At 39.7% G+C, this 11,812-nt stretch overlaps 1 protein-coding gene across 1 annotated transcript; it reads left to right on the top strand.

The window, feature by feature from the left end:
- The first annotated feature begins 1,558 nt into the window (after positions 1–1,558).
- Positions 1,559–8,406, top strand: LOC145477858 (dipeptidyl peptidase 1-like). The gene is made up of 5 exons (XM_081455702.1): positions 1,559–2,223; positions 3,814–4,036; positions 4,995–5,242; positions 6,207–6,473; positions 7,012–8,406. The coding sequence occupies exons 1-5, from the start codon at positions 1,809–1,811 to the stop codon at positions 7,224–7,226; spliced, it is 1,368 nt and encodes a 455-aa protein (XP_081311828.1). The 5' UTR covers positions 1,559–1,808; the 3' UTR covers positions 7,227–8,406.
- The last annotated feature ends 3,406 nt before the right edge of the window (positions 8,407–11,812 follow it).

Raw genomic sequence — 11,812 nt, forward strand, 5'->3', positions numbered from 1 at the left:
GTATGACATTTCTGTTAGCGAACGTAATTTTAAAGCCAGCCTGCAGGCGTTAAAGCCTGATGACGCACACAACCTCGTGCAGAAATGATTTTGCGGAGTTTATTTACGAAACCACGCCGGCGACGCCGAGGACAACATCGATTAAAAAAGTGAATTTCTATTTTACCTGCGAATCTCGCGATACTCTAAAGTCATTTACATTGTTTATATCACTGTCAAAACTATAGCAAACCTAAATCCGGAACACAGTAATAAATCTGAAATAAAAATTTAAAAAATTAGCCGGCGTGGTTCACGTTCCCCAGACAACGCAAAATTTGGTCATTTCACGACACGTTGTTGACTTGCAGAGGACGGCAAAGAAATGTACAATGAATTATAACGCACGTGCAGAGCCATTGTACTGGTCATTAATGATTCCCAAATTGGAACGCAAATGATACCAGGGGCCCGTTTCTCGAAAGCCCCGGAAACTTTTTGGGCCCGTAAAGCCATTTTTAGTTAATCTGTATATAAACGGAGAAGTGTATACGCCTGAAACTTCTTGTATGAAGGGAACCTTTGTTTATATTAAGACCACGTGAATAAAACAGCTCTGTGATCATAAGGTTCGAAACTTTGCTGTGGCTTTCCGGGTGCGAAAACTTTTCGGGACCTTCGAGAAACAGTCCCCAGGACCGGAACTGATTCCACTCCATGAAAAGTCTATGAATGGATGCATTTTTTTTTTAATTATGCTAAAAGAAAATACAAGCACCTCAGGCAAAAAAGCAGTAAAAAAAAAAAAAATAATAATAATAATAAATAGACTTCAAACATACTGCACAAAATACCAAATTGACATGTGCGGACTGTATAAATTTTTCGTTTAGGAAGCGCACCGCAAAAATAAACATGGCTTCGCAGATGCCTCTGCCATCTAATTAACCGCTTAGAACTTTTTCCTATACACTTCTTATACTTGCGTCTTTAATATATAGCCACGGGCTCCCGTGAAAGTGCTTCGTTTTTTGTTGTCTATAATTTCCTCTGTGCCGAAAGCTAGGCAAACATCCACTAGGGAATTCTCAGTTGCCTCCAAATTTCAGTATATAGTGGACATCCTCTGTTATTATACATCTCAGGCCCGAACCCAATAAAGTCATTCAGGGAAGAACCAAGCTAAACTACAAATTTTACAAATTCCACAAATTTCGTGACGTTGGATATCCTTTTTAAAGTTGTGAATTTTGCATTCAAATCGTCATACTTCACAGTTTGCTTGCGTTACATCTAGTAACTGTTGTCTTTGTTTTTTATAAGAATATACTGAAATTTGCGAAATTTTAAGAATATTTTAAGAACAAATACGGTTAGCTGCATTACAACAAATGAGAAGACTAGTACCTAATAAGGAAAACCAGTTCCTGATAAGGAAAGAAATGACAATGGATATAAATGAAAATAAACAGACTTAATATCTGCTGGAAAAAAAATTATTGTAATGCAGCTAACCGTTTTATACTTCTGATGATGTATGTAGATGTATACGAAACGTCAAGTTCTCAAATCACGGTTTTTACAACGTGCGTTGTTTTGTTATGTTTGTGACCGCAGATTGTTTTTTTATTTTTACTCAAGCTGAAATGGCCGAAGAATAAGAGTTTCTGCGATCTGGTGATCATTTCCGGTCCAATTTGAGGATCATTTGCGGTCCGGGGATCATTTAGCCTCCTTCATTTGCAGGCCTGAAGATCGGACATTAATGAGTATATCGCGTGACATTAAGAGTCACGTGCAGTCCTTTTGTCGTCTCGTCGAAGTTCCAAATGGCGTTTCTCCTCGCTGCTGCATTGTGCGTTCTTCTGCTTTCCTCCTGCATTTCAGTCAATGCAGATACCCCCGCTAACTGCACGTACGAAGAAATCAGAGGGACGTGGCTTTTTTCTATCGGAGAGGGAGGCCATGACAATACGATCAAGTGTTCCGAGTTCAAAGCTGTGACGGAGCGTGAAGTGCAACTGTTGTTTCCCGATGTCGCAGTTGATAATGAAGGCAATGTTGGATTTTGGACCTTGATCTACAATCAAGGTTTTGAAGTTCAGATCAATGGCAAGGTGTACTTTGCATTTTCTGCCTACGAGAAAAGCGGCAAGGAAGTTGTTAGCTACTGCGACAGGACACTCAACGGCTGGAGCCATGACATTGCAGAATACAAACCGGGAAACTGGGCATGCTACAGTGGTATGCACATTATTCCTTAAAACAGAATTGATTATCAGTACCTTTTACAAAGTGAGGTTTCTATTTATGTGATCGATCGCGGTCTGGCTGCATTCATTTGATGGTTTGTGGGCGTATTTTCCGGGGGCGGTGGTATACTGTACGCCCGGGAGAGGTACTCCCTTATCTAGGCCCAATTGGTATGTGCGGCCCCAAAGGGTATGGTTTTTTAGCCATTTTGGTCAGAAATAGGGTATCGATTTTGGCTTTTTTGGCCTCGGGTAGGATATGGTTTTTGCACTCTAGTCTTGAATTGGGTATGTTTTTCAGAAGACACATGAGAAGAAGCTACTTTTCCATTGTAAGGCAGGTCTGAAACAGGGTAGTGATGTACATGCAAGGGTCAGATCTGATATAGAGTATCAAATTTTTGGTCAGGTCATAAATCGCAGATTTTGGCTGTAAATAGAGTAAAGGTTTTGGGAAACAGGTTGGACAACCCCACCAAATTTTTCTGGGTGTAACCAGAGGTCCTGAGGACTGTACTTCGTGATCCTTCCTATCGAGTTCTGTGAGCTGTATCTAGGTATGCCTCACCTCAAATTGTGTCTTGTTGTCGTAAAAAAGGGTTACAAGGTATGCTTTTCAGAGGGCTTATGATGATTTCCTCAAATCTACAAGAATGCAAAAATCACTTGACTAGACTTTTATCCAAGATCTCGGCAGTAATGCGCTGCAAAAATTGCTGGTATTGGGGTATAAACAATACAGGATACATGTTTTCAAAAGGTCAGACAAGGCTACTCAGAAATGGTATTTAATGAATTGAAATTGTCTGACATGTTTGAAATACATTCACTAGGGTTTTCAACAACCTGAGGAGACATGTTCACTCACCCTCTCCTCCCCAATAAATAAAATGAAATAAATATTCTCAGGAATACCCCTGGGGTAATCTGAAGTGTTGGCCAACACCACAGTAGTAACCTTTTTGCTTGCTACCTTTGTGCTTTTTACCGCATATGAAAATGAACAATATTTGAAATTAAAATTGTAAATTTCAGTTCAAGAGTCTTGGTATTATCACCTGCAGGGCTCTCACTATCTCTACAAACAATTAGGTATTAAAGCCTCACCCTGCCCCCCTTCCACCCACACAAAAATGGAGAACAACAAACTTGAAAATTGAACTTTAAAGTTACCATGTAAATTTAAAGATTGCGATGTAAATTACAGCAATATAATAAAATATGAAAGAAAGCAAAATTTAAGGGAACCAGTGTGAACCAAAATATTGCATTAGCTTTTATTGTAGAGTTAAAGTACTGTAAACTGCTGGCTCCACATCCTATGTTTTGGTAGTTGAACAGAGAACAACCAACTGGAAGAGGTCCTGGTGCAATTACTCCCCTCTCTAAGAAAGTTTTAAATTTCCATAGTTACTAGTGCTCTGCGGCACCTACTCGACCCACCATAACTAAACCTTTCCAGAATTGATTACATCAATAAAGAAGTACTCAAAGTTCACAAATTTTACCAGGTAATACAACAGCCAGCATGAAAACCTGACAGCTATATAATAATTTTATTGTTTCATATTAATAAACACAGGGGAGAAAGTCTCTGAGAAGGTTCCACCTAAAAGAGAAAACTTGAAGCTGTTGACAGATCTTGACAATAGGAAGTTTATCCCCAATCAGGAGTTTGTCAATGAAATAAACAATGCTCAGAGTTCTTGGAAAGCTGTGGTGTATGATAAATATACAGGGATGACCATGGCACAGTTGATTTCCAGAGCAGGTGGGCCAAAGAGGCTTAACTTCCCAAAACCAAGGTGAGTCAGAACTCTGTCAGCTCTCTTCTGGTTTTCCATGAAATTCTTTTATTTTGTTTTGTAATTTTTAAGTATTTTTTTATTCTTATTACATCATCCTGCTTACAGATTTATTCATCCACTTTTAAGAAAATGTTTATTGAAATCTTGGAGAGGGGTGTGGGGAGGGGGAGGGGGAGGGGGAAGATTTTTTGCACCCCAGCCCTTCTCCCTGCATGCTGTGTCTGTTGATTTGGTTTCATTCCCTCCCCAGATATAGTTTTGCTGAATTAGTTTAGCGGATGTCCCAAAATTAATGAATTCTGTGAGAGTATGCAGTAGAAATATATATAAAAGAGAGGCACTTGGTTCAGTTAGTCTCACTGTTCATCAGTGGTAAATTGTGATAATTTCATTATTATTGTTTGTGTGTGGGTCACAAACTGTATTCTGGAGACAAAGATATCCAAGACATTTCATTAAAACGTAAAGTTGAACCCCACTATCTAAAAAATAGTTCAAGCTTATTTTGACACCCACTTTTTAAATTTTGTCTAAAAGCCTCATTTGAGATAGCTGAGAGTAAATGACTGAAAAAGCAATTACCCAAGGGAAAAAGATGTCAGTTTGACATAGCATTGTCAATTCCAGATAACTGAGTTTGAGTGATGTATTAGAATTATGAGCAACGAGAGTGAGGCAGAAAATATTCCATTGCAGGACCATTTTGATACATGAAATTCTAAACTTATGAAATATCAACCAGTTAATAGTGGGACAGATCCAGGATTTTTCTTAGGAGGAAGTGCATTACTAAGGAATGGTGTAACTGACTGATGAGGTAAACAAATTTTAAAAGCGAATACGAAGAAGGCCTCATCTCAGGAAGGGGGGGGGGGGCACACAACCCCTGCACCCTCCCCTGTAATAATATAATATTCTGATTTATATTTAAATCTCATGTCGTCAAATCTTTCAGCCAAGTGACAGAGGAAGATCTTTTAAAAGCAAAGTCACTTCCAGATGAGTTTGACTGGAGGAATGTTGATGGGAAAAACTATGTCAGTCCAGTGAGAAATCAAGCTTCTTGCGGTAGTTGTTATGCCTTTGGTACCCTTGCCATGTTTGAGGCTCGTGTTCGCATTCTGTCAAATGATACTAAAACCCCAGTGTTCTCTACCCAAGACATTGTGAGCTGTTCGGAATATTCTCAAGGTTGTGAGGGAGGTAAGTTAAATGTTGTTGCATCTATGTAAAATTAAAGATAGGTGGTATATGACTGGACACTACCAGGAGAAGGGGATATGGATAGGAAGTAGAGTGTTGAAAATTCCTGGGATAATTAACTCTAAGCTGAGATTAAGGCTCAGGAAATAAGGGGTTAAATGGAGTAGGGAAGGGGGCATTACTAATTGTAACAGCCTTTACCTTAGGATGTAAGAGGATTAAGGGAATGCAAGGGTGGATCAAGTATTTTTCTTAGGAGGGGTTGCACCACTAAGGAATGGTGTAACTGACTGGTGAAGTAAACAAATTTTTAAAGCGAATTTGAAGAAGAAGGCTTCATCTCAGGGTGGAGGGGGTGCATCCCCTGCATCCTCTCCCTAGATCTGCCCCTGGAATAAGAGTAAAGGGTCCAGGAGCACAGGGTGTAAGAAATGAGAGGGGCCAGTAGGTTCCTTCAGTAAGCAGGTGGTTAGGAAGCAGGGGTGTATGGTTAGAGCAGAGGCATGGTAAATGGTTAAATGATAGTGGGTAAGGGTGAGGAGATATGATATGGGGGGGGGGGGTGACACTGAGGATTAAGTGGTCAGTTATGAAATGAGCAATATTTCATTGTTTCAGCTTTATTGATATCTAATGCAAAGAGGAGTCGGCATATCAGTATGTACTTTATAATCTTTATGATTGTGTACTTTGTAATCTTTATAATATACTTTATAATCCAGACATTTGAGAACACTCGAGAAATGTAGAAAACACTCGCCTGCGGCTCGTGTTTTTTACATTTCCCTTGTGTTCTCAAATGCCTGTCGTATTTTATCACAGTGTATTACATGGCTTACGCTTCTTTATTTGTTAAATAAAAGTCTTAACTTTCTAAGACAAATGGTAAGGTTCTCATATACTTTGTTCAGTGGACACTTATTTTCACCTTTTATTTATGTCAGGATTTGTCTTTTCTTCTCAGGATTTCCTTATCTCATCAGCAAGTACGCTGAAGATTTTGGATTGGTGGATGAACAGTGTTTCCCATATGAAGGTGAAGACGCTCCCTGCCACGAGCAGACCTGTCCGAGACATTATGGGACTGGGTATCACTACGTTGGTGGTTTCTATGGAGCTTGTAATGAAGTGTTGATGAGATTGGAGTTGCTCAAGAATGGTCCAATAACAGTTGCTTTTGAAGTCTACAAGGACTTCTTGAATTACAAAGGTGGAATATATCATCACACAGGTGAGCAGTCAAACTCAGTAGTTGTTAGGTTTTCATTATGTAGTATGAAGATTGCATGAGAACTAGTTAGCGTAGTTAGGTCATAGGGTTTCGTTATCATCGTCATCGTCATCATCAACACCACCACCATTACCATCATCATCATCATTATCATCATCATCATCATCACCATCATTATCATCATTATCAACATCGTCGTCATCATCATCATCATTATCATCATTATCATCATCGTCGTCATCATCATCATCATTATCATCATCATTATCATCATCGTCGTCATCATCATCATTTTATTTAGTAATGCAGGTTACAAAATTGGCAGCCAATGGGGCTGATGTGGACCTACAGTTAACTAACTTAGCTTATGATAAATGAATAAAGGTGAACTATATAACTTAGCTTACATAGTGACATACAGCGGTATATCCGTGTATTAACTGGAGTAAACCGGTTATTTCTTTTGGTGTGATGTATTGCTTGCTATTTTTTTCAAATACAGCATTTGAATCTAACTTGTCTTTATAATGTCGTACAGGTCTGACAGACAAATTCAACCCATTTGAGATAACAAATCACGCAGTGCTGGCCGTGGGATATGGAGTAGACAAGGAGACTGGGGAGAAGTTTTGGATTGTGAAAAACAGCTGGGGAGAGGGATGGGGCGAGGATGGCTTCTTTCGTATCCGACGAGGAACCAATGAATGTTCGATTGAGAGCATCGCTGTAGCGGCCCAACCAGTTATGAACTGAGAGCACTTTGTGATTCGTTGCGACGTTATAGCCTGTTAAGATGAGATAGTGATATATTGATTTGAAATTTAGAAAAACATGTACTAATGGCTCTGTCAAATTAAGGTTACTTTAAGCTAGTAGATCGCTTTTTTTACACTTGAGTATCGATAGATAGTATTCCTAATTGCTTTGGTTTTGTGCGTGCATTACCACGATTTGTGATTGGTTTAAAAATGACGCGCCACTTTGTCATCCAATCCGAAGTGAAACCAAAACCAATCATGACTCGCGCGCACTTATTTTCCCGCGCTTTGCGTCGGCTACATGTATTTGAAAGGAATTTTGATTGGTTCACTGGATCGTCTGTGTCTTTTGTGATTGGTTTTTTGGCACTCAATTGAAAACCGCTTTGAGCATTAGCGTTTTACAATTATACTGCAAAATTCCGCTGACTATGTCCTTGATATAATAGCCGGTTTGGCCGTTCGGCTCTGTAAACTGCTTTGGCTAAATTAGAGGATATTGTGCAATACTGAGTAATTGTTTCACTTTTTTTTTTTTAAATTCAATAAATCACATTTTTACAGTTTGAAATGCTATAGTTGTCTAGTACTAAAATCTGTCCCACGAGTTTTGTTACGCGGATATATACCAAATCGCCTTCATGGTAGCTTATCTCGCGGGCTTACCATCTGCCAGAAAAACTGATTGGGATGACAGTTGAATAATGGTAAGAGTTTTTTAAAATCAGCAAACCAATTGAAAGGTGGGGCTTATGGTTTAGAATTTGGCTTCGGGTTTTTCGATTATGGAAGACTGGAATGTCACCAATGAAGGGAATGTTGTGGTACAGAATGTTGCGACGGGCTCGTACCAACTGAGACGGGAAGACAACCTGAAAACGGGTCAAAAACGAATTCAGAATCAATGCGTAAAGTCAGATAAGAGATAATAGATATCAGTATAAATCTAATAGCGTTCTATCACAAATGCCGTTCTCTGATTGGCTACGCTACTCACTATCTATTCTGTGATAGATAGTGAGTAGCGTGGCAGTGTGCCCTTATTAACGAAATGACGGCCGCTTCTTGGCGTTTTCGAAGTGTTTGTGAAGAGGATTTAGATTACGTTTTGAACGACTAGTAGATTTATGCTAAAACAATTAGATTAATCGCTCGCGATTACTATCGCGCGAAAGTTGACTCGGACTGCACCCTCGTCAATGCAATTATCACGCGATATAAATCTCGAGCTCATAATCTAATTGTTTAAGGACAATAGACAATAGACTGAGATAAACAACAAGCAATTGCTCATACATTTATGAATAAGTCGTTGTTTCGTGCAAATGCCTGGAGAAATGACTATAAGTAGTGGATTTGGACATATGGACAGAATCTAATATTAAGTAAACATACATTACCATTGTAAATGGTTTGAGCCCAGGAGTATCAGTAGTTCGTATAGTGTGATCGTCCAGGTGAGTGTAGTTATGAAAAGAACTGTTGTTGGTGACTGACGTTTCGACAACCTGAGTGGAAGTCATCTTCAGAGTCAAGTGAATAGTGTTAGTCAGTCGATGATGTTATAAGTGTGGTCCGTTGAACGTGATTGGTCAGTATAGCCATGATGGTATTGGCTGAAAGACTAGTGTAAAGTTTGCCATCAGTCATTGGTGAGTTTTGATCCGTCTTTTTTTAGTCAAATAGGTCGGTTTTTGGTCCGTTTATTGTTAAGTCGGTCTGTTAGAAGTCCGTTTGTCGGTTTCGTTTCCGTCATGGATAAGTGTCGTTTGTAAGGCGCCGGTAGTTGTTAACATCTGTTAAGAGGCGTTTGTTCTAGGTTATTGTACCATCTTTCCAGAGTCATGATCAGTCGTTGAAAGACTAACAAAAGACGGATCAAAACCCACCAATGACTGATGACAAACTTTACACTAGTCTTTCAGCCAATACCATCATGGCTATACTGACCAATCACGTTCAACGGACCAGACTTATAACATCATCGACTGACAAACACTATTCACTTGACTCTGAAGATGACTTCCGCTCAGGTTGTCGAAACGTCAGTCACCAACAACAGTTCTTTTCAGAACTACACTCACCCGGACGATCACAGTATACGAAATACATTACCATTGACAACCAAGAAGAGAATTTGATTGAAGGAGGAATGTGAAGGTGGATAGATATAATGAAAAGTATTCACAAATCAATCAAATATGTAGATCTTTGTTGTGTTTCATGGCGCGCTATATTCTACAGCTTCGGTGCTGAATTGTTTTAAAAATGTGTCGCCATTTTGAACTGAGAATACGACACGGGTTAGAAATTACAATGGCCCAAAGTTTGTACCTATTCGGAGACCAAAATACCTCCAGTGTTTTCAACAGGGTGAGTTAGTTTATTTATCGTTGTTCGTTGCCAAGAATTAGTGCTTAAAAGAGTCATGAATGAATGTTTGGTCAACGGCCTTAACTTTAGTCGACTGGAACAAATCACTCCTCCAAGTTTGCAAGATTAGGTACAATAATTATGGTGCAAACACGGAGCTGGGTTTTTAGCAAGAGATTATCAAGGTAAGAGAGTGAATCCCCCATATAGGCCTTATACCTAAGGTAATCCCTCTTGACTTATTTTTAGACCTGGTACCCAGTTCTTTCGAGGATGTTCCTAGCGCGATGCGCGGAGAGGCCAAGCGACTTTCTCGCAACTGTCTGAGACGAAATGGCGGGAAATGCGAAGTGATTATATATGTTTTGATTTTCAAAAGACGTTTCATAGCAGAGATGCTTTCTGCACTCAGCCGTCTTTTGTTCCGCTGTGCTTTCATTTGCTTTGTGCTCGTTTGGCTGTTTCTTTTGCTGTTTATTCGGTTTAAAGGGAGTTTAATGAGCAAACCACAACGGCAACGGCAACGAGTACAATGGCTGTGTAAGCGTGCGTTATAATCATTTATTCATTTCTTTGCCGTTCTTTACAAAACAACATCGTGTAATAGTCACATTCTGCATATTCGAGAGAACGTGGACTTCGAAGGCCAATTTTTATATTTCCTTTTCGAATTTTGACGCTGTCTTACATATTCTGTTTGAGCTATTTCTGACAATGATAGACAAACTGAGTGAGCCTAAATTCTCGCGAGATTCATAGGTTGAATATAAAGTTGTTATTTAATCGACGTTGTTTTTGGCGTTGTTGGCATTGATGCTTAAACTGCCGTTTGCTGCTTAAGCGGTGAGCGTGTCTGCATTTTCGACCATCTGTTTCTTCGGTTGCCTAGCGTGTTTGGGCGTTTGTTTGGTTTGCACTCGTTTCTCTAGTCACTTCTCTGCCGTTCTTTCAGTTGTTACTGTTTGTGCAGGGGAGACCATTTGTCTCTTATTGAAACTCCTATTTACGTTTCGAAATGTATTAAAACATAGTGAGTGCCGAAGCTCCGTTGCTTGTAGTTAAAATATCAATGAGATATTCCCCAGAGCGTGGGAGGTTTTCCTTCGCGTTCAAACGAAACGAAACAAACATAAACCGATCCTTCACGAAAACATCCACGCAACGCGCGAGAAACATACGCAGAAGAACTGGGTACCATGTCTAAAAAGAACTTCAGAAGGATTACCCTTGGGTGTAAGGCCTATATGGCGGATTCACTCTCTTACCTTGATAATTTCTCGGTTTGTAGTTAATAATCATTCCAGCGGAAACATCTTTCTATTCTGCGCACGAGCAGTACCATAACGGCGTCAACCCGCACCAAGGATTCTCAGCTCCCTACGGATAAGACTCTTGTGTTCCGTTTTGGTTGAAATAATTTCAAAACTTTCCTGAAGGTAAAATCCAGGAACTCAAGAAGAGTGCTGTGACTTATTCCGAGGCCAGGGACTTCAGTGTTGTGTCCTTTGGCAAAGTTTACCGCTCTGCGCCCAATAGGGTTCCCGTACTAAACGCTGCAGGGGATCAACTTGGGCGTATTTTAATGTTTTCAGTCCACTCAATTTGTCAGTCTAGTGTCGCACAGGCTTGACGGACAAATTGAACCCATTCGAAAAAACAAATCATGCAGTCCTGGTCGTAGGATGTGGAGCAGACAAGGAGACTGGGGAAAAGTTTTGGATTGCGAAAAACAGCGCGGGAGAGGAATGGGGATACGGTGGCTTCTTTCGTATCCGACGAGGAACCGACGAGTTTTCGATTGAGTGCAACCGAACCAGTAATGAACTGAAGAAAAATCTATGACGACAGAAGATGTTGATCTCGTCTCTTGTTACGATATTAATAATATACATGAAAAAATTGCTCAATTCTGATTAGCTGAGAGCAGTTCAAGTGTAACGCCAGTGCAAATTACACATCATAATGCTGGATCGTGATTGCCTGAAGGACAATAGGAAATTTTCTAAGCCGATGATATCAGGTAAAATTATGACGAAAATTTTGTGCGGAAATTTTAAGTTTTCTCGAATGAAGAAAAAAACTGCTTCAAGAAAGATATTCCAGCACTTCCTCGACGCAAATTTGTTCATGTTTATATTATTAATGAGTAATCATACGGTTTTTCTCCTTCAATTTGGAAATAATTTGCACTTGTGAGTTTCCCAAAAA

This window comes from Orbicella franksi, chromosome 2 (assembly GCF_964199315.1).
Source record: "Orbicella franksi chromosome 2, jaOrbFran1.1, whole genome shotgun sequence".
NCBI lineage: Eukaryota > Metazoa > Cnidaria > Anthozoa > Scleractinia > Merulinidae > Orbicella > Orbicella franksi.

Excerpts from the sequence above, each read along its gene's own strand:
- LOC145477858 (XM_081455702.1), top strand. The coding sequence starts at position 1,809 with ATGGCGTTTCTCCTCGCTGCTGCATTGTGCGTTCTTCTGCTTTCCTCC. Across the intron at positions 4,037-4,994 it reads CTTAACTTCCCAAAACCAAG|CCAAGTGACAGAGGAAGATC; the intron begins GTGAGTCAGAAC and ends CAAATCTTTCAG. Across the intron at positions 5,243-6,206 it reads TTCTCAAGGTTGTGAGGGAG|GATTTCCTTATCTCATCAGC; the intron begins GTAAGTTAAATG and ends TTTTCTTCTCAG.